The sequence below is a fragment of the Crocuta crocuta genome, unplaced genomic scaffold (assembly GCF_008692635.1).
Source record: "Crocuta crocuta isolate KB4526 unplaced genomic scaffold, BGI_CrCroc_1.0 scaffold462, whole genome shotgun sequence".
Classification (NCBI taxonomy): domain Eukaryota; kingdom Metazoa; phylum Chordata; class Mammalia; order Carnivora; family Hyaenidae; genus Crocuta; species Crocuta crocuta.
The window spans coordinates 1,432,944-1,456,937 of record NW_027527437.1 but is presented as its reverse complement, the minus strand read 5'-3'; the positions used below and the strand labels follow the sequence as shown (position 1 = coordinate 1,456,937).

Below are 23,994 nucleotides of genomic sequence, written 5' to 3'. Positions count from 1 at the left end.
GAGCCCACGAACCGCGAGATCATGACCTAAGCGAAAGTCGGACGCTTAACTGACTAAGCCACCCAGGCGCCCCTTTTTAATGTTTATTTTGAGAGAGAGAGAGAGAGAGAGAGAGAGAGAGAAGGAGACAGCATGAGCAGGGGAGAGGAAGAGGGAGAGGGAAACCGAATTGGAGCAGGCTCCTTGCTCTGAGCTGTCAGCACAGAACCCAATGTGGGGCAAACCCATGAGCCATGAGTTCATGACCTGAGCTGAAGTCAGACACTTAACTGACTGAGCCACTCAGGTGCTCCACAAATGCAAAAATTCTAAACAGAATTTTAGTAAATCAAATCTAATAATCTTTTAAATGGACAATATGTCATGACTGAGTGGAGTTTATCCTAGGAATTCATTGTTGGTTTAATATTTGGGATTCAATGTGATTCACCAGATTAATACTCAAAAACAAAAACAACAAAAAACTATATGATTATCTCAATAGACACAAAAAGCATTTGATAAAACCCAGCATATGTTAAGAAATATGTCCTATTATACTTTACCCTGTTTGCATGCTAACAAGTTACCCTGTTTATATTATAAAGGATTGTATTATTGATATATTGATCAAGAGATAAAGGACTGTATTAGCGTTGGCACTGTAGGCAGCAGAAGATTCACACTTGCGTTGGTCCCCTTGTCCTACAAGTCCATGGGCGTCCAGGTAGTTGTTGCACACATGGGTCTCTGTCGTAGCTAAGGAACCCTGAGCTTAGGGAACTCCCAATTCTATCAAAGGTTGCTAGCAAACGAACTCAGCCTTTGGCTTTAGGAAGATACTATGGACAGCAAGTAAGTCTTGTCTCTCCATCAGAGGGAGATATTATCTCTATATTTCAAGTCTGTTTATTAAAATAACATCCTTGAAAAGATAGCCCCGAACTCCTCCCAGAAGACGAGCAGAAACAGGAGAAACTATTTGAGAGTTGTCTCCCAAGGAAATCCATTCTTCTTTCTACACCAAACATGCCATGCCTTCAGCTTCTCTGATTAATCTGACCTGACACACAGAGCTGGGACCACATCTGTTTAATTTATTTCTTGTAGTGTTCACATTAGAAAGCAGGTGGCTTTCTCCTTAAGTTTTTGTTTTGACCTTTCAACTTGGCTCAAGGTCTTAACTCAGGTATAGCAGAATATGTTAGTAATTTCAGATTCCTCCTGGGCTTGCCAGGAGGAAGTCTTGCAGAATCCAGGAGTTGAGACAAATCTGAATGACGTTGAGGGAGCAACATAGTGTTTCCTTGACATGGAGGTCTGTTAAGAGTTCTCCTGAGGTACATGTTTCCTTGTTTGGGGGAGAGGGGCACGTTAATGCTTGGCTTTCATACAAATAGTCAAAGTATACAAATGAGAGTGCACTTAGTATCCTTAGAAATATGTATTGCTTATAATTGTTTAGGACTCCAAAATGGAACCTTCTCATTAGGGATACAGATTAACAGCTCTCCAGTTTGGGGTTCCCAAATAGTTGAGGCTAGTCCTTGTTTTTGGGGTGATTGCCCACAATGCAGTTTTTCCTACTTGGTGACATCACTAACTAAATGACATTTGTTCCTACCATGGAATGACGTAGTTAGGGAAGATACGTGGGACTATTTTTTGTAGGCGGTATAGAGCTGAGGGCCATGTTTTTACTTCTCATAGACTTGGTGAGGTTAGGGGAATAAGGAGTTGTCAAAACGATTGGAAGATAACATTATATTTAAATTTAAAGCACTAGCAACAGTTAGGAGGGTCCTACCAGGGTTATTTTTCTTGAGGAGAAAAGCTCCAGGTATATTTTTAAGAAAATTATTTTTGAAATTAGTTTTTGAGTAGAACTATTTTATGGAGCCACCAGTATCATAATACAAATGTGTTAGGCAATACATAAATATTTCAGACATTTTAATTTTAGTACTTCCTTTCATTTTGGAGCAGTGACCTGACTTGGATGACAAATTCTGTGGTCATCCTATTTAAGACCCAGTTCAACTATCTGTGAAAGTTTCTCTGATCAGCAAGGAGAGTAATGATCTCTCCTACTTCATAACTTCCAGAATGCTCTCTGGTGGACTTCTCATAGGCATATTATGCATGCTGCACTTTGAGTTGTATATACTTGTTTTGTACTAGTTTTGAAGTTTTGTTTTGTTTATTTTGAAGCAAATAAAATGTGTAGTAGAAAACATATGTGGAGCTGGAACTCAAGACCCTGAGATCAAGAGTCACATGCTCTACTGACTGAGCCTGCCAGGCTCCCCTTAGTTGTGAAGTTCTTGAGTATTGCGACTGTTGTTTATTATTTTCTGTCCATGCCAGGATGTAGTATCATGCTTGGCACATAAAAGTTATCTGTAAAATACCCAGCATTTCGTTAACTTTTTAAAGCCTTCTCCCCACCCCTAGCTTTTTACTTAATATATGTTAGGGAGTCTGCATTAAGAGATTCTTTGTATTTAGTGTTTGATAATGTATACCTCACAAGAATTATGTGGATTGGATGAAGCAGGAAGTATTCTTGTTTTATAGATGAGGAAAGTGAGGCTCAAGGACATTATGTTCTTGCTCAAGTTTAAGAACTTTAAGGCAGTGCTGGGATTGGAATCCAGGCCTCTTGAATCATTGCTTCTCTTTCCTATACCATGCATTATTTGAAATTGAATGTACATAAGGGAATTATTAGATACTGAATGTATATAAGGAGATAGATATTAAGAGTTGAGTGCTATGTTTTCTGTATACAAAGAACTGTCTGTGAGTTTGTTTAGCTTAAAGTTGTTTAAACAGGTGTCACCACTTGAAATTCTACCTGTGCCAAAGATTTGGGGACACTTTTATTCAGTGGACTTTTGTTGTTTTAGTATGATATGTACAATGTTTTAATGTTTGGCCTTTTTATAATTGATTTCCAAGAGCAGTAACTAGTGTTAACAATGGCATTAGTGTCATTTTTGTGCCCTTTTCAGTGCTCATAAATATAGGTTTACATTTTTAATGTCTATGAACATGTTTTCTACTACAGCCTCGTAACTCTCCTTGCATATATATCTTTAATAGAAGAATGAGTTCTTAATAGATACTTGCTGAATACAGCAAATTGAGTCCTGAGATGGTTTGAATGCCCAAGGTCATATTGTTGATTGAATCAACTTTTTTTTAACTTCTTTTTTTTTTTTTTTTTTCTAGATAGGCCAAAGGATTCTCTAGCTTTTACTTAATGGTAATCTGGAATATTAAAAACTGTCCAGACTTTGGAACCAGATGTGGATTTTAATTAGTTGTTTTTTTTTGTTTTTTTTTTGTTTTTTTGTTTTTTTTGGCATATACTAGCTGTAGTGAATTTAGGCAAGCCACTTAACATCCCTAAACCTCTTCTGTATATTTGCCTTGCAGTGATTAGAGAAAATGCATTTAAAGTACTTTACACAAAGAAGCCACTGGTAAATATGGCTGGGTTTTTTTTTTTTTTTTTTGTATTTTGATAATACTAGCTAATATTTAGTAAACTCTTAGAGTGTGCCAGGCACTGTATTAAATGTATCTCATGCATACGAAATTATCTCATTTATTCCTCACAACAGTTCCGTGAATATGAGGAACAGAGAGGTTGGTTGTATCGCTAGTAAATGGAGGAGCCAGGATGTAAACCATGGCATTTTTGAGGCCAACCTCTTAACCAGTATGTTGTTACTATCATCCGTACTACTAGGGCAGGTTTCTCAGTCTTGGCAGTGTTGACTTTTGGGCCAGATAATTCTTTGCTGTTTCAGCTGTCCTGTGCAGTATAGGATGTTTAGCATTTCTGTCCTCTGTCCACTAGATGCAAGCCCTTCCCACAGGTGATGATTGTGATGGTAAAATGTCTCCAGACATTGTAAAATCTTTCCTAGGGAGGCAAGGGACAAAAAAAGGTCACCTGAATGGGAACCACTGTCCTAAGGAAGGGTATGTTTGGAGGACTCTGAGGTAGTTGAAAATAAAATTAAATAAATTAAAAAGACTATAAAGAATTGGAATTTAGGAAAAGGGTCAGAATTAAATATGTGATATGAAAGTTACTGGTAAGTGGTAGTTCTTTATCACCACTTAAAAAAAAGTGTACAGTAAAAGAAGAAGAGAGCCAGGGTCAGAGTGGGGAAAACAGCAACTGAGTAGAAAGAGTGGGTTGTAAAAGAGACAGAGATTGAGAGGGACTGGGAAGTTGGGGTGGTATTTCAGTGAAAATAAACTCATGAAACATCTTTCAATTGTAAAAGTAATATACTTCCATTATAATTAGGAAGTAGTAAAGGAATTAAAAGAATTTGGCTGTGAGCTTTATCAGTTTTACCATTTTAATTTGTCATGTCTCATTGCCCCTAAATGTGCATTCCTTTCAGTTAGTATTTTATTTAATGGTGATGAAAAAAATGAGTTATTTTGTTTTCTGAAGAAATGGTTTCTTATTTCAGGTTGCCGAGGAGCCCAAGTAGAAGAAATATGGAGTCTAGAGCCTGAGAATTTTGAAAAATTAAAGTAAGTATAATCTTAGTTGTCTTAAAAAAAGTTGTCTGTACTGTAAGCAGATTGTTGTCTATTTTACTTGGATTAGAGTAGGCTGAATATGTCCTCTCCTTAAGTCTTTTTCAGTCTTGTGAGATAGATATTATTATACTCATACTATAATCAAGACCTGAGACTCATATAAGTAACTTGCAAAAGATTAAAAATGAAGTCTCTGTAATTCCATGTCAGGATGGTTGGTTAATTTATTACAATATTCACTTATAGATTAATGGGACTAGAAGATAGAACATGTTTTCACATTAAAAACATGAATACATGAATATTAGCTTAGTCTACAAAAGCATATTTAGTACATAACATATGTTAATAGTAATTCAGAACTTGCCTATACATTATCACATTGCTTCTTGGTGAGATTACAGTTCAGATTCCAAATGTAGATGCTAGGAAGTTCGTTCCTTTCCCTCATGCTTCTGACTGGAATCACCTCTCTGAACCTCTTCTTCCCTCCAATGTTGTGCCCACAAGAATGGACCCTTTTTTGCAAATCGAGGGCTAGAGGAATTTTCTTTGGAGGGAGAGTTCTTGGATTCTTGGAATGTGACAAGGAGTAGGGTTTATTCATATATACTGGAATTCAGTATAGGGTTAACTGCTTCTTTTAGTTTTACTATGTTCTTATTTTCAGTTTTTAAGTGAGGTGATACAAAGTAGAAGTGATTAATCCAGATTTGAGAATAAACCTTTCATTATAATTCTGTTTTACCTGATGTAATTTAAAGGCTTATTAGCATTGTCTTAGGCAACACTTTAGTGCAATGAATAGGAATAGAAATCTTTAAAAAATTTTCTCAAACTTCATTCGCAATGTCTGTTAAGTAACTGACTGAAATGTATTATATTGACCGTGTGTTAAGAAACAAGCAAGGTTTGGTGTCGCTAATTTGTGTCTTCTTTTGTAGGCCAGTTCATGGATTAATTTTTCTTTTCAAGTGGCAGCCAGGAGAAGAACCAGCAGGCTCTGTAGTTCAAGACTCCAGACTGGACACGATATTTTTTGCCAAGCAGGTAAGGTCCTTGGATGCTCTGAAGTCTTGAGAGCAGTCCTTTTCATAAACAAAACTCTATTTCACTTTGGTGTCTTTGGTGTAGTAGTCCTCAAACTTTTTTGTCGTAGGATCCCTTTACATTCTTAAAAATTATTGAGGTCTCCAAGAGCTTCTCTGTTTATATGGATTATATTTATCAGTATTTATTATATTAGATATTAAGGCTGAGGCATTTGAGTGTTACTTATTAGTTGATTTAAAAGATGACAAATGCATTACATGTTAACATAAATAACACACTTTGTAATGGAATATAAACACATTTACCAAAATAAATTAGTAAGAAGTTTTACGTCTACATTTTATATTGTTTTACAATCTAATATTGTAAGTATTGATTTTGCAAATCCAGTGTCTGGCTTAATAGTACATAGCTGGATTCTCCTATCTGCTTCTTTATACTCCTGTTTGCAGTACTTTTGTTTTGTTGTTTTTGGTTGAAGTATATCAAGAAAATTCAGTCTCATACATATGTGTAGTTGGAAAGGGAGGAGTATTTTAATAATCTTTTTCAGAGAATTCTGTTCTTTGATACTATATCAAAACTAAAAGTGTTTCTTCCTTTTTAAAAATTTTTTAATGTTTTGATTTATTTGGGGGAGAGAGAGAGAGACAGAGCATGAGCAGGGGAGGGGCAGAGAGAGAGGAAGATACAGAATCTGAAACAGGCTTCAGGCTCTGAGCTGTCAATACAGAGCATGACGTGGGGCTCGAACCCACAAACTGTGAAATCATGACCTGAGCAGAAGTTGGTTGCTTAACCAACTAAGCCACCTAGGTGCCCCAAAATGTTTTTTTCTTAAATGTGTAATCTAAAACAGTATCAGTGAACTTTGTTCTTTGTTATATTAAAATTTTTTGGTTTACCTTGCTCTGCAAAAGGATCTTTTACTCATTCAGCATTCAATAACATTGTGCATTGGTCATTTTGAATATTCACCAACTTCTACAGACCTTCTAAATGTTCCCACATTTGTTTGCATACATTATCAACAAGTCACATGTGTTAATATAGCCATCTGTAGAATCAGAAAAGTTATTAAGCATCTGGAAACTTTTAAACTCACAATGGAGGATTTAAGTCGTACCAAATTCTAGTTTTCACTTGTCAGTTAAAATTTTATCAAAACAGTAAATACTGTCAGGTATTTTACTTGAAGTAACAGACTCATTTTACTTAATTCCAAGAAAAATATCTGCCACATGCCTTGTCTGAAAAACTGTGTTTGTCTGCTATTTGTGCTCTCAAGTGAAAATGATGTTCTAAGAAATAAGCAGCCAACTTAACTCACAACTCAAACAATCGTACTGCTGCCCTTCCTTGAAATGATTAGCATGTTTTGGTTTGCAGCAGAAACTGCTTTATTTGTGCTACCAATTTCATTTGATAGAATATTAAAGACTTATACTCCAAGGTCAGAATTTAATAAAAATAACTTTTACTGCTTCATTGAAAACTGTCTTCCGTAAAACTTGCTTTTTTTTTTTTTTTTCTTTAACTGTGTGTCTCAGTGAAACAGTTTAATGCCACTGCCTAGACTGGTGCTAAAATACCAGCAATATTATCTATATATATGTATCATTGATTGCTATTTTACTATCAGTACAAATGTGAAAGCAGGGAAGTAGGCAAGGACTGTCTTTGAGTTATGATAGAAATGATTTTGAGCTCATGAACATCTTGAGAAGGGTCTTAGGAATTCCCAGGAGTCCACAGACCACACTTGACAACTGCTGTTCCAGTACATTCAGTGAAGCATTAATATTATTAGGTGCCGCCATATATCCGGTCCATTGTTTGGAAAAGCTGAAAAAGAGATTGAATCAGAGAGGTTTGATATTTAAAACTAAGCTAAATATAATTACATTTGTTTGAAAATTGCACTTATTTCTGAGACTCAAAAGATTGATTAGGATAATCTGTTTAACCTTTAGAAAGTTCAAAAAATAAAAGTGCTAATTCTCATTACTATTTTAGATCAAGGCTTTGCTATTCCACTTAGTAACTTGTTTTCCCTTTTTCTTTTACTACTTCTTTCCATTTCTCCCCACCTTTTTAAAATTGAGTGTTATTAGAGAAGTTAACACTGTCCTGCTTTTACTTTAAAGTTAAGAAAACATTATTGTGTTTTTTTTTTCTGATAGCAGAACTACAGAAATACATAGTGATAAAAGTGAATTTCTTTGTAACTGCACATCCATTTCTACCAACCAGTTTTAACGGTTTCACTCATTCATTTAATCAACAAGTGATTTTTGAGCACCCACTTTGTGCTAGGCATTGTTTTAAGTATAGGGGTATATAGAATGATCAATAAGACAAGGTGTGTCTCTTCATAATAAGAGTTATAATGATGATAATACCAACAGTAGCCAACATTTACCATTCTTATTGGGTAGCAGATACGTGCTTTATTTGTTAAATTTTTAAATTTTTTTAATGTTTTTAAATTTATTTCTGAGAGAGAAAAAGCATGAGCAGGGGAGGGTCAGAGAGAGAAGGAGACACAGAATCTGAAGCAGGCTCCAGGCTCCGAGGTAGCTGTCAGCACAGAGCCCCACGCGGGGCTCGAACCCACGAATCGGGAGATCATGACCTGAGCTAAAGTTGGATGCTCAACCGACTGAGCCACCCAGGTGCCCCTTTTCTCCTTTTAAAGATAGTTTTTATTTTTTAAGGTATATAAACCTATGCACTCATTTTATAAAATTGAAGCATTATAAAATATGATATAGAAAATAAAAGTCCCTTTTATAATCCCTGCTTCAGAGATAGCCATTGAAAATGATTTATATTCTTCTAAATTTGTATGTATGTGTGTGTTTAATTTCTTCCATACTAAATTGTGAACCTAGGAGTCTGGGATTTTATTTTTATGTACAGTTCCTGGCACATAGTAGATATCTATTAAATGTAGACTGATCTTCATCTCTAAGAATATTAAAATTAACAATAGTATTCACTAACAGTAAGACATTAATGATGTTTGATTTATAGAGGTCTAGGTGTCTTTAAGGTAAAAGAAAATACTCTATAAAGAAAAAAAAACCTACTGAAGTTTCAATTCATAATTTCTGGAGTTAGTTCCTTGATATTTTTCTAGTTCTGTATTTCTGTCTTAACTATAATTTAATGTTTTATTTTTATTATATTATTCTTGCCATGTTTATTAATGTGTAGGATTAGTGATTTTCTAATAACACTGGCTGTTTTTTGTGGTATATTATGTCAACAGTTATTATTGAGCTGACATATCAGTAATTCCCCAGTAATATCTTCTGGTCTTTTTAGTGTATGCCTTCTATGAGTCTATGCCAGAAACTTTATTTATTTATTTTTTTAAGTATTTATTTTTGAGAGAGACAGACAGAGTGCGAGCAGGGGAGGGTCAGAGAGAGGGAGACACAGAATCTGAAGCAGGCTGCAGGCTGCAGGCTCTGAGCTGTCAGCACAGAGCCCGACACGGGGCTTGAACCCACAAATCGTGAGACCATGACCTGAGCTGAAGTCGGGCGCCTAACCGACTGAGCCACCTAGGCGTCCCAGTGCCAGAAACTCTATATTACATAGATAATATAATCCTTAATTCTAGGCTTCAAGAGCTAATAATGATTTTATCCAGGAGTCTCCTATTTTCAGAAATTTAGAAAATTTAAATAAAATTATATTTATTTATGATAAGGTCATACATAACTAAATGCATATTTTTGTATTTATGGATGGAATTGCATAAATTTAGAAAGGTAATACTAATACTGGCTGTCTTAAGCTAAGCATTCATATGTTCTAATTATAGGTTTGCGTATATGTTGTTCACTGAGGAAAGAATCTAGTAATTACAATTACTAGTAATTATAATTGTATTTAAGGATCCAGGAATGACATTTTGGTAATACTTCTCTGCAGAACATCATTGTCTTGTTACCATTTCGCTGATTTAATGGCAAAGATTGTGCTGCAGTGGTACTGGGTTTGTCTGACCCCCATCTATTCAGTGTTTCAGGAAAGGATGACTGCCTGCAGTGTACCAGATACTGTGCTAGGTGCTTGGAGAATGATAATCCCTGCCCACAAAATGCTTAGAGTTTAGTGGAAGAGATTGGTTTTAATCAATGAAATGCAAAATTATGGTGGTGATAAGTGCTTCCTGGAGTGAAATGAGGACCATATCATATTGCAAAATTTGAGAACAATCTGTGAGACTACGCCCACGCCCAATACCAGCTACAGAGTTCAGAGTCCCGAAACCACCTTCACTTCTGACAATTGCAAGTTTAGTTAGGGAGACCTCAACACCACCCTCAGTTTCTGTAATTTGCTAGAAAAACGCATGGACCTTATTGAAATATGTTATGGTTTATCATAGTAAAAAATACAGGTTAAATTTAGCCAAGGGAGGAGATAAATGGGGCAGAATCTGGGGAAGTCCCTGGCTAAGAGCTTCCAGTTGTCTTTTCCCAGTAGAGTCACAGATGGCACTAACTTTCCTGGCAATGATATGTGACAATATGTACAGAGTATAGTCATCCAGGGAATCTCAACCAATTCTTGGTATCTAGAGTTTTTATTTGGCCTCAGTCACATAGACCTGGCTGACCACCTACGTGGCTGACCTCAGTCTCCTGTCGCCCTGAAGGTTGAGCTGATACTGTTGACCCCAAATTCCACTCTGAGTCACAGTGTTAGACTACCTTTGTGGACCAAATCCCTTGGGTAAACAAAGATGTTCTTATGGGGTCTGGCTTCTCAAGAACTAAGTATACCTCTCAGGAGCCACAGGCAAAAGCAAGGCCTCTCTTTGGGCAAGATTAAATTTTTTATTATGTATATATATAATAAACAATGGGACTTGACCTTTTCAAGGAGATCTGAGAAAGCTCTGCATAAGTGACAATTCAGCTGAAGTCTAAAGGTCAAGTAGGTATTAACTGGCAGAAAGAGGTTGAGGATTATCCTAGATTAATAACAGCTTTTATAGCAAAAGGAAGTAATACTAGTAAAATGTACTAGAAGGAGGTCAGTATAACTGGTGTATAGATAGCTTGGGGGAGATGGCGTGTGATATGGAGCTGAGCAGGGCATATGTTAATCAGAATTTGGTAGTTAGGTGTAGAGAAACAGTGGCTTATAGGAAATAGAAATTTTTCACTTCCAAGAACTGCCAAGATTACAGGCTCATTTTTTGTTGTTCCTTTGTGTGTGGATTCTATTCCAAAGATTACTTTGTGGCCCAAGATGGTTATTGGGGCTATCACCATTCTACCTCAATTCCATATTCCAGACAGCAGGAAGGGGACAGCACATTTCTCCTTTAATGGACATTTTATAGAATTTGCCTATGTCACATGCTTACTTCCCTGGCCAGAACTTAGTCACATTGCTGTACTTAGGAGCAGAAGAGAGTGGGAAAGTTGTCTTCATTCTAGGTGGCCATGGACCCAGATAAAAATTGGGTACTTTATGCATATGGAAGAAGGAAAAGATGGTTGTTAGAGAATAACTATCAGTCTTCTGCCACATGCTGGTAGGGTATTTTAAACCATGATTGAGACTTTTGTCTGTAACCTAAGAGTAAAATAAGGTTATTAAAGTGTTTAAAAAAGTGTGACATGATCAGGTTATCATTTAGAAGAGATCTCTTTAGCTATAGTGTGGAGAATGCATATAAGGAGGAGGTAGTAGTATAGAATTTAAGACTAGTTATCAGGAGACTTTTGTAGAAGTACATGCAAGAGTAGGTAAGACTGGTTGTAGAGATGGATGTGAACAGACTGAATAATAGTGGATAAAGTAGCTCCCTTAATGTGTAATGGGTTGGATATGGAGATGAAGGAGGAAGACATAGCAATCAATGATGATGCCTGTTTTTCTTTTTTCCTAAAAAAATTTGATCATCAGGTACATGGAAGGGGATTATGATAATGCTTGATTGATGACACACACTCATGACTCCTGTTTTTTATTTGGTTATTGTAAGTCAGGTAGTGAGCACCAAAGAGCTCACTACCCAAATAAATTTCATCTAATTATTTCTTTCTCTCTCACTCATTGTTCAACATAACTTTCATCCTCCCTCCCTCCATCCAGTGTAATCCTCATGTTGAATTTGGTATATCATTTCTTTGCTTTCCCTTTTATGTATTTTTTGTAATACTAAAAAGGGTGTGTGTATATAAAAATTTTAATAGATAAAAAATATCATACCAAATGAGAAAAGAGACAGTACTGAAATAAAAGCATTTATTTGGAGTCTCACTTGTAATTCAGGGAGAACAGATTTGGGTAGCAACCCAAATCGTGTCTCCTAAGGAAGGAAAGTCAAGGGTTTTAAAAAACAAAAGTAATGTTGTGTTGTTTACAAAGAATTTTGATTGGTATCGGCTCACAGAAAATCAATCTTGGCTGAATATAATTGGTTGCTAAGACCATTACCAAGCAAAGTCTTAACTGTAGCAAGTTGCAGGTATTTGGGCAGAGTCCTTGAAATTTATGCCCTTTGGCCCAATTCAAAATTTCCTGATTTTATCCTGTGAGGATACCTAAGGCCCATTTCCTTGATGGCCTCCTGGCTCCATTTTAAAACCCTCTGACAGAAGTGATTCATTTCATTTCATCTCTCACATCTTCTGTGTAATTTTGGGGGGCTTACTCTTTTGACTTAATATTCTATCATTAAGTTTCTCCTATAAGTTGTTAATCATAGTGGTTCCTTTATTTTGCATATTGTATAATATCAATTACATGAAAATGGTGGGTCTATTTACTTTCTCTTCCTAGATGGGCATTTGAGTTTTACATTTGAGTTACTGTCAGTTGTGTGGCTGTAAACATTTTTGTACATGTCTCCTGTTGTAAATGTGCAAATTTCTCTTTTATATACCTAGAAATAGAGTTGACTACTTGATCTGATATATAAATGTATCAAAGTTCCAATGACACTTCCACTAGCCATATCTGAATTACTATGTAGCCACATACTCCAACGTGTGGTGTTGTCACGCCTTTTTAATTTTTGCCAGCCATCTTGTTCTAAAATGGTACTTGATTACGGTCTTGGTTTATATCCCTGGTCACTAATCATGTTGAGAGGGTCTTCATATCCTTAGTGTCCTTAAGTGTTTCTTTTGTGAAATTTACATTGGAAGTTAATTTTAGTTTTCTATGGGGTTAGTTGTGCTTTTCTTTTTGATTTGTATGAGTTGTTTATGTATTCTTGATATTACTTTTTTTTTTTAATGTTTTTTATTTCTAGGAGAGAGAGAGAGAGACAGCGTGAGCAGGGGAGGGTCAGAAAGAGAGGGAGTCACAGACTGAAACAGGCTCCAGGCTCTGAGCTGGCAGTCAGCACAGAGCCCGACGCGGGGCTCAAACCCAAGAACCGCGAGATCATGACCTAAGCGAAAGTCGGACGCTTAACCGACTAAGCCACCCAGGCGCCCCGATATTACTTCTTTAAGTTGGCATCTTATTGTTTTATTTTTTCCAGGTGAATAGAATTTTTCTTTCGGTGAATAGAGTTTTCTATTTTAGAGCCAGTGCTTTTTGTACCTTGTTTAAGACATTATCGATCTGAGGTTATAAGATATTTACCTGTGTATTTAAATTTAAATTTTTGACATCTATGCCCATAATTCACCAGGAATTCACCAGGGTTTTGGTATATCATGTGAAGTAGGAGTTCAATTTTATATTTTCCATATGGATCATCATTTTTTTCTATCCTCAATTTATTAAACATCCATTGTTTTCCCTATTAATCTGACATGCCACCTCTCTTGTATATCAGTTCCATACGTGTGTGTGTGTGTGTGTGTGTGTGTATGTATGTGTATGTATGTGTGTGTGTGTTTTCTGGACTGTACTCTATTTCACTGATCACTTTGTCTGTCTCTGCCAATATCACTGTCTTAATTCTTTTCACTTCTTCATAAGGTCCGAAATCTAATAGGTCATGTCTCCCTTCCTTGCTCTTTTTCAGAAATACCCTTCTATTCTTGGCTCTATGCTCTTCGTATAAATTTCAGAGTCATCTTATCAAGTTGTATGAAACATTCTGTTGGAATTTTGACTGGAATAGCATTGAATATATATAACAATTTGGGGAGAATTTATATCTTCATATTAAGTGATGAACATAGTATGTATCTATTTAGATCTTTATTATCTGACCTGTTACATTTTTACTTTTTCTGTAGAGGTCTTTTACATCTTTTGTTAGATTTATTCTAATTCCTTGATATTTCTGTTAGAATTATAAAGTGTCTTCTCTACAGTTACATTTTCCAGGTGTTCAATGCTTGTGAAATGAAAAGGCAATTCACTTGTATGTTTTCATACTATATTTAGTTGTCTTGCTAAACTCTTCTGTTATCTCTAATAATTTGTTGGGATTCTTTTGAGGGGGTTCTATCTTAAATTACTATATCACATAATAACAGTTTTATTTCCCCTTTCAAATCCTTATGCCTCTAATTTATTTCTTATTTCATGGCTAAGACCTCCAGTAAAATCATCATGATTTTAAAGAGAATACTTTCACCATTTTCTTGTTATGGATGATGTTTACTCTGGTTTTTATTTTTATTTTTTAAATGTTCTTTTTCAGGTAAGGACGTTCTGTTATTAATTTATTATGAAATTTTTTCAAATGCTTTTTCTGTACTTAGTGAAATAATCATGTTTATTTTTTTCTATAGGTTAAATGCAGTCAGTTATGTTAATGATGTTTTAAAATATTAAATCATCCTTCCATATCTGAGATAAACCCAGTTAGTCATGATGTATTCTCTTTTTATGCACTGTCAGATTTAATTCAGTAGTATTTGTTTAGCATTTTTGCACTTGTATTTATGAATGAAAAGGGCCTTTTCTTTTCTTGTAATGGCTTTGATTAATTTTAGTATTAGGAGTTTGCTGGCTTCGTGGCATGAGTTGGAATGTCCTCTTTTTTCATTGTCTAAAAGAATTTGTATAAAATTTAGATGGGCTGTTTCTTCAAATTTTGATAGAAATAGCCTGTACAGCCACATGGGCCTGATATTTTCTTTGTGGGTATATATTTTAACTACTGGTTCAATTTAATAGTTAAAAGACTATTTAGGCTACTTATTTCTTCTTAACTTGGTTCTGATAAGATTTTGTTTTCCTTTTGAAATTTCTCCATTTTAACTTAATTTTACAAAAATGTTTAATATGGTTGTTATTAGTATTCCCTTGTTCTTTTTAATCTTATTTTTAGTTGTTTTCCTGACTCCCAGAATTCTGACTTGCATACTTGTGTAATAGAGGTTTTATATAGTCCCTTAATCTATCCCCTCATATTGTTTCCTATCTGTATTAGGGGAGCAGTCCAGCAGATCTTGTTTCTCTTTTTAGCCATCTTAAGTCCTTGCTGTAAATCATCAAGCTGAATCTTTCATATAAAAAAATCTATTTTGATTATGTTATTTCACCATTAAAAATCTCTTATTCCTAGGGCAAACTACTAATTGCCCAAGGTCAGTGATTTTCTAGGTAACAAATAACCTCATGCCCTGACTACAGCCATACTAATACAAACTAATACGAGCATATGAGAGAGTATGCTCACTGTCCCTTAAATATGCCGTGTTAATTTGTTTCTTTGCTCACACCCTTCGTGCTTCCTTGAATGAATTCCCTTCTCTGTTCCCTAGGTTCTGTCAAGCTTTCAAAGCTCTATTAAAATTTNGCGAAAGTCGGACGCTTAACCGACTAAGCCACCCAGGCGCCCCTAAAAAAAATTTAAAAAAATAAAATTTCAATTCATAGAGACACCTCTGATACTTCAGTTAAAGATGATTTCTTCCTTCATCATTTTCATTTTCTACTCATCTCTTTTTCATATATGGATTTTTTTCCCTAAATTCTTCATAGACAAGACATTTATTCTATGCTTTTTTTGTTTTGTCTTTTTTCTAGAGTCATCTTCCCTTTAGGAACTAACTCACAGTTTATTCTCAACCTTATTTTTTCTTGAGTATAAATATTGAAAATTTATTAATTTATTTTATAGCTATACCTCTGAAGATTGATGACAATTTATAATGTGCTATTTTAAGAGCATTTCTCTTTGCATCTACTATATTATTTTGTATAAACTCTGAAAATAAGTTATTCTCAGGTTCAGGGGTTGCAGGTCAAATGGCTGCAGTATCAGGGTGGCAACATGCATTTGTGAATGGGGGTCATATGTAAGAAATAGGGAGTGGAAGAGCCTGGATGAACTAAAGAATATATGGTCTCTCGAAGGAATTCAAACCAAATTCTTCAGGTTCCAGGGGAGTCCTACTTGTGACCTCTTTCTCTAGCCTCCTTTTATGTTGAACTCTACTTCTGTGTTTGAAAATGTGTTATAAGCCAGAGCCATGATGGCTAGTAGTGTAGGTATGACAATTATCTCATTTTTTGTAAGTTCTTGGATGGTTTTGTTTGTTTTTATAGAATACTCAGCATAAAGATTTAAAACTTAAAGATTTAAGAAGTTGGGGACTATATAAATAATTTATGCTGCAATGAGTTTTTTTGATATGAACTAGTTATCACAAATAGATGTATATAAAGTAATTTTTATGTGTGTTTCATGAGGCAATAAAAACCTCTCTAAAATGTCTTGTTCACTGTGCATTCCACACTTATCACAATGTCTGGCACACTATAGGTATTTAGTAAATATTTGAATGGCATCTTAAGTTTTTCTTTATCTTTTGGCAATTTTGTACTATATGTAGTATAGCCACTTGGTGGCGCTAAACTCATTTTAAACCTGGAAAGGTATTTTTATACTTAATGCACACCATGATTACTATTCTTCATATACACACAGAATAAATTGTAATAAATGATGGACAGTGTGACTCATTATTAACATTGAAAGAGAAATATCATTAACTGCAGGATTTTTTTCCTTTAAAAAAACTTGAAATTTGATTATACAAAAATCCACGTTTAATGTATACAATTTGGTGAGTTTTTGGAAGGAGTTTTTTTTTCTAATTCTTTAAAAAATGTTTCTAAAGTGATGGATTACAGATTTCAAGTCCTTAGGTCATAGTAATGTTTGAGCCTCTCTTTAGAGCCTCAGCATCTAGCACTGGATGCATGGTATATCTTTAATGTGTGAATTTGAAAGAATGTACGAATGAACATAAATTTTAACTTCTTCTGACTTCACTTCTACCAGTCCACTCCCAGATAAGTTTGCCCCAGATAATTTTGGTCCAAGATAAGGGGGCACTGAATCTTACAAAGTTATAGTTAACCACCTTTATGAAATTTCTTTTAATCATGAAAATTTTTTAATCTCAATTTATGAAAGAACTGTGATTCAGAACAAAATACATATATTTTTTTTAATATTTTTATTTCTAGGAGAGAGAGAGAGACAGTGTGAGCAGGGGAGGGTCAGAGAGAGAGGGAGTGACAGACTCTGAAATAGGCTCCAGGCTCTGAGCTGGCAGTCAGCACAGAGCCCGACGCGGGGCTCGAACCCACGAACCACGAGATCATGGCCCAAGCGAAAGTCGGACGCTTAACTGACTAAGCCACACAGGCGCCCCCAGAACAAAATACATATTGAAAGAAATCAGCAATATTAATTGGATTTTAGATTTCCTGTTACTTTTTTTTCTAACTTGTCAATTATGGGATAGTTTTGAGTACAAGATATTATCAGAGAGGAATAACAGAACCATGGTGGCATCATTATATTTGTTTGAGAACTGTGTGTAAGATAATGTTCACCAGTGGAGAAAGCAGTCTTACCAAAGAGTTTTTCCAAACATACAGGAGGAAAAAATATAAGACTTGGTAGATTTCACAAGACCTCAAAAGCCACTGGCAACACGAAAAGTAGAGGAATATAAGAATTTATTATTTTTTTATACTTAAAAAGAAAATTTTTTTTAAATTTCTGAGAGAGACAGAATGAGCAGGGGAGAGTCAGAGAGAGAGGGAGACACAGAATCTGAAACAGGCTATAGACTCTGAGCTGTCAGCACAGAGCCCAACATGGGGCTTAAACCCATGAACCGTGAGATCATGACCTGAGTCGAAGTCGGACGCTTAACTGACTGAGCCACCCAGGCACCCCATAAGAGTATAAGAATTTAAAAGAAAAGATAATTGAAAAGTTTTTCTTCTGAAATCAAGCAGTATATAGTTTACTAACTTGTAAAATTATAGGTGGATTAGCATTTTGGAAAGACTCCAATTCCAAAATAGCATTTAATTATAGGGGCACGTGGATGGCTCAGTCAGTTAAGCATCCGACTCTATCCAACTCTTGAGTTTGGCTCAGGTCATGATCTCACGGTCATGAGATTGAGCCCCACATCAGGCTCTACGAAGAGTGTGGGACTTGCTTGGATTCTCTTTCTTCTTCTGCACCTTCTCATCCCGTTTACACTCCTTTGAGCATGCATGCATGCTCTTTCTCAAAATAAATAAACATTAAAAAATAGTATTTAATAAAAACATAGTAATAAATATAGAAATAGGACTAAGTTGTATTTTTAAAAATCATATATCAGATTTAGTTCAACTTTACAGTTAATATTGCTGGTATTCACAGTAATCATCTAAGGTTCTTTCCAGCTCTATAACCTCAACACTGTGTAGGGGCTATAAGGAATATGGAAGAAGCCTTTGTCCATAGTAGGTTATAATCTTGTTAGAGAGACCACATATATGTACAGAGCCAGCCTAAAATAGTGGCTAAGTGTACAAATTCTAGAATAAGACTATCTGCCTCTTGTTTAGCTCTGTGCCCTTTGGGCAAGTTACTTAATTTCTTTGTGTCTTAGCTTCCACAAATGTAAAATGAGGATAATAATATTACTCCTTCATAGGTTGTTGAGAGAATGGAAAGAATTAATACATATGAAGTGCTTAGAAAAGTACCTGGCACATAGTAAAGTGCTATTGGAATGTTTTTTCTCTCTGATTAGAATGTAAGGTCCACTAATTTTTTAAATAGTTAACAGCTAGATGACAGCACTCTAAAGACTATATATGACTGAGATGAAAAAATGTGTGGACAATATATATTCTTTTAAGAAATTCAAAGGAGGATAGAAATAGCAGTTGTCAGATAATTTCTCTTAAAGCCACATAGGTGAGTTGGAGCTTGTGCTGGGTACTGCAATATGGGTTAAATTTGGATAGGTAGAAATGAATTTAGGAAGAAGTAAATAGGAGGTGAAAGACAAGTTCTGTTGGTTTAATCAGCTGTGTTTAAATCAGGAAAAATTGGCCTTATTATCCTACCTGGATTGGTTTCACTGATGTTATGAGTTTATTTAATTTATTTGGTTTCCTAGAACTCTCAACTGCAGAATTGCAGTTAATTCCTAAAAAATATATTAGAATGGAATTAAACATGTTTATTTTTAAAAAAAGATTTTAAGTATTTTTGAGAGAGAGAGAGAGAGAGAGAGCAAGCATGAGCAGGGGAGAGGCAGAGAGAGGGAAACACAGAACCTGAAGCAGGCTTCAGGCTCTGAGCTGTCAACACAGAGCCCAACACGGGGCTTAAACTCATGAACTGTGAGATCATGGCCTGACCTGAGCCGAAGCTGGATGCTTAGCTGACTGAGCCACCCAGGTGCCCCGAGTTAAACATGTTTATTATGCTTACGTTAAGACCATATGAAATAAGTTGGAAAACTATTAGCTTTATTTATATTTTGGAGGGCATTGCCATCATTTAAAAGCTGCTTTTTAAAAAATAAATTTATAATATTTTGCTTTTATATTTTGTAGGTAATTAATAATGCTTGTGCTACCCAAGCTATCGTCAGTGTGTTATTGAACTGTACCCATCAAGATGTCCATTTAGGAGAGACATTGTCAGAGTTTAAAGAATTTTCACAAAGTTTTGATGCAGCTGTGAGTATAATCTTATTATTCCTAAAATGCCCTATTTGTGATAGTTCTTTTCTTAATAGCCTACTTTAAAAATTATTTTAGATGAAAGGTTTGGCCTTGAGCAACTCAGACGTGATTCGACAAGTACACAACAGTTTTGCCAGGTAAAGAGACTTTTTGATAAATAATCATTTTCTCTTTTGCTTGTCTGTGTCTCACTATTTTTTTTCTTTACTGTAGACAGCAAATGTTTGAATTTGATGCAAAGACATCCGCAAAAGAAGAAGACGCTTTTCACTTTGTCAGTTATGTTCCTGTAAACGGAAGATTGTATGAATTAGATGGATTAAGAGAAGGACCGATCGATTTAGGTAACCTGGTTCCTGTTCCTGGTATTTCACCTTTGACAAGACAAAAAGATTGGGTATTCTCCTTCATTTTAGCCACAGCCCTGCTTAGATTTTGAAGGGGAAGGTGATTATGAGGTGGTATACTGTCGCAAATGTCTTAAGCTTTTCATTACTTTATGAACTTAAATTACACAGGAAGGACATGTCGGTTTCTATCTGGTCACTCATTCTGTATTCCTTAGAACCTATCGAATAGAAGGGAAGTGACAGATCAAAAAGAACAGCCAGTTTTGCTATACAACTGGTGGCTGTGCTAAAACTTAAGGTGAAAAAGAGGATTAAAACAACTTGGTTTTGCGTTATGTGTGAATTTCAGTTTTTTATTTTACAATTATTCTGGTAGGGAGTCGGTTATTTTGCTACTAACTTGTGCAATAATGGTTTTTCTTTGCTCTCAGTTTTATCACTGTAAAATGAAGGTAGTATTTCTTATTTCACAAAGTTGTGAATTTTAATGGGATAACTTCCTAATTCATGACTTCTTTGAACATTTGTTCAGCACTTACTAAGTGACACAATAATGTGGTAATGAAAATTATATTAATGTTTTTCACCCTTACCATTACTAAGAAAATAAGAATTGAAGCTTAATATAATTGTGCCAAAGGGATTTTTATCATCCTGAATTTGCCAAAGTATTTATAAAAAGATATTTTAGACTAACTTTTGAAATAATTTTATATTGATTTTATTTGATTTAATTGCTTTCAAATTTCTTTCTAGGTGCATGCAATCAAGATGACTGGATAAGCGCAGTGAGGCCAGTCATAGAAAAAAGGATACAAAAGTAAATGCTCAGCTAATCTTACTAACATAACTTAGCATTTTGGTTTTTAAACTTAATTTTTCAACTTTTATTTTATTATTATCTTAGCAGTGTTTGTTGAACATCTACTTTTGATTGGATTAATGTGTTCAGGAAGAAATCCCTAAATTCTGCATCGTAATATCTCATCTTTATAAAAGTTAAACATGCAGATCTCCATTTAGGTATTTTGTATAGCTGTTTTGTAGAGTTTTGTTTTTAGGTATCTTTTTAAAATTAAATTAAAACTTTTATTTTGAGATAATTGTATTTTTTGTTTTCAGTTATGAATATAATACAGAGAGAGCCCATGCACCCTTAATCATCTGGCAAACTAGTGGCAACAAGTGGCAACATCTGGCAAACATCTGGCAAAACTAGTACAGTGTCAACAGCTAGAATATTGACTTTGATACAGTTAAGATACAGGATGATTTAATGACCACAAGGATTCCCTCTGTTGCCCTTTTAAAGCCCTTTTAAAACTGATGCCTTCCCCTGCTGCCGCTCCTCCTGCCTCCTTAATCCCTAGTTTTATAATTTTTGGTCAGTTAAAGAATGTTATATAATTGGAGTCATATGATATGTAACCTTTTTGGACTGGCTTCTTTCACACAGCACAATTTTCTGGAGATTTGTCCAGATTGTTAAAAGTAGTTCAGTCTTTTTTTCTTGGTGGGTAGTTATGGTATGAATACACCTTTTTTTTTTTTTTTGGTCCATTTACCCATTGAAGGATATGTGGATTGTTTTCTGTGTTTGTCTATTATGAATAAAGCTGCAATAAACCTTTGTACAGATTTTTGTGTGAACATAAGTTTTCAGTTCTCTGGGATCAATGCCCAGGAGTGCCATTGCTGAGTTATAAATGCATGTTTAATTTTTTAAGAAACTGCCAAACTCTTTCCCAGAGTGGCTGTACCATTTTACATTCCCACCAGCAATGTATGAGTGATCCAATTTCTCTACATCCTTAGTAGCATTTGGTTTTGTCAAAAATGTTTTATTTTAGCCATTCTAGTAGGTGATTAGTGATGTGATTTTAATCTGCATTTCTTTAATGACTAATGATGTTGAAAATCTTTCCATGCCTTTTGCCTATTTTGTAGTTGGATTGTTTGGGTTTTTTTGACTGTTGAGCCTTGAGGTTCTTTACATACTTTGGATAGTACTAGTCCTTCATTAGACACTTTGCCTGCAAATATTCTCTCCCAGTATGTAGCCTGTCCCCTAATTCTCCCAACACAGTCTGTCACAGAGCGAAAGCTCTTAATCTCAGTGAAGTCTAATTTATCAATCTTTTTGACTATGAATTGTATTTTTGTCAAATCTAAGAATCCTTTGTCTAGCCCTAGATCCTAAAGATTTTCTCTTGGTCTTTTTTTCTAAAAAGTTTTTATTTTAACATTTTACATTTAAGTCTGTGATCTATTTTGAGTTAATTTTTGTATACGTTGTGAAGTAAGTCTAAGTTCATTTTGTTGCTATGCATGTCCAGTTGCTCTAGTACCATTTGTTGAAAAGGCTGTGCTTCCTCTAGAAATTTGGTAGAATTGTAAAAAACCAGTTGGGTATATTTGTATGAGCGTATTTCTGGGTTTACTACTCTGTTCTACTATCTGTCTGCTCTCTGCCAGTACTACACAGTCTTTTTTCTTTTCTTTTTAATTGTTTTGTGTGTTTATTTAGTTTGATGGGGGGGGTGGGGTAGGAGAGAATAATTAGGGTAAGGGGAGAGAGAGGAGGAGAGAGAGAATCCCAAGCAGGCTCTATGCAGAGCCTGTCGGTGCACAGCCCAACTTGGAACTTGATCCCATGAACTGCAAGATCATGGCCTGAGCCAAAATTAAGATTTGGATGCTTAACTGACTGAGCCACCCACATGCCCCTGTACTACACAGTGTTGATCACTCTAGCGATAAGCCTCAAAATTAGATAAACTGACACCTCCAACTTTATTCTTTTTCTTCAAAATTGTTTTAGCTATTATAGTTCCTCTGTCTTCCCATATAAATTTTAGTATAATCTTGTCCTTATCTACAAAAATCTTGCTGGGATTTGGAGAGGAATTGTGTCACACATTTATATCCATTTGGGAAGAACTGGCATCTTTACTATGATGAATCTTCCTGTCTATGAACACGGTGTGTCTTTCTATTTACTTTGATCTTCTCTAATTTCTTTCTTCAGCATTTTGTAGTTTTCAGCATACAAGTCCTGTACATGTTTTGTCAGATTTATACCCAAGCATTTCTTGGGTTTTTTGGTCAGATTTATACCCAAACATTTTGAGTGATTACAAATAATATGATTTCTTTGATCATTGTTAATATGTAGAAACACAATTGATTATTTTCTTTTTCTTGTATCCTTTGACCTTGCTGATTTTACCCACCAACTGTAGAAGTTTTTTATCAGTTCCTTGGCATTTTCTACATAGATAATCATGCCATTTACAAGTAAGGGCAGTTATAGATTTGTCTACTTTTTAAAAAGTTTTTTTTTTAATATTTGTTTAGAGAAAATTGCAAGCAGTCTCCATGCTCAGTGCACAGCCTGACACATGGGCACATGTGTCACAATCATGTGCCCATGATCTTACAATCATGAGATCATGACCTGAGCCAAAATCAAGAGTCAGATCTTAACTGACTGAGCCACCCAGACGCTCCGAGGATTTTATCAGCATTATCAGTTTTATCAGCTTTTACATTACATATTTTGCAGGTTTGTTGTTTGGAGTTATAAACATTTGTCACCATTTCTTCTTGGTGGATTTATCTTTTTATGATTACATATCGTCCCTCTGTAGTAATTTTCTTTGTTTTGAAATTTAGTTTATCTCATAGTAATATAGCCAGTCCAGCTTTTTTTTTTTGATTAGTGTTTTCAGTCAAGTTGAGATTTTCATCATTTTTAATGTGACAAATGATTACAAATTGAAACCTGGACGTATGGGGTTTTATATAATAAGACTCTGGATTCTGTATAATAAAACTTTTGTTAAGCTGGTTTATATGGGCACTGTTCAGGGAGGGTATATCAGGGGTGCTACCTCATTACTGCAGGTGGGAGTAGAAATTCAAGTTCCTCACTCTCCCTCCATTGACACCTAAGATGGAAGAGTTCCTTGTTACTGCTAGGCAGGGATGGGAGTTCTGGCCCCCAAAAGAGTATCTACTGATACTACCCTGGCTGGGTATGCCTTGTTACTGCTTGCTACATGGCTTCACTGTCGCTGAAGTGGAGGAG

General features: G+C 35.2%; 1 protein-coding gene across 5 annotated transcripts in view; it reads left to right on the top strand.

Moving 5' to 3' along the window:
• UCHL5 (ubiquitin C-terminal hydrolase L5) overlaps nt 1-23,994 on the top strand; it is a 41,956-nt gene that overhangs the window by 4,989 nt on the left and 12,973 nt on the right. For all 5 annotated transcript variants that reach the window (XM_077760024.1, XM_077760018.1, XM_077760012.1 and 2 more), the window contains 6 exons: nt 4,479-4,542; nt 5,496-5,601; nt 19,423-19,548; nt 19,630-19,691; nt 19,768-19,898; nt 20,661-20,724. In XM_077760024.1, coding sequence (XP_077616150.1) covers nt 4,479-4,542; nt 5,496-5,601; nt 19,423-19,548; nt 19,630-19,691; nt 19,768-19,898; nt 20,661-20,724 — 553 coding nt within the window. The remainder of the gene's footprint in view (nt 1-4,478; nt 4,543-5,495; nt 5,602-19,422; nt 19,549-19,629; nt 19,692-19,767; nt 19,899-20,660; nt 20,725-23,994) is intronic.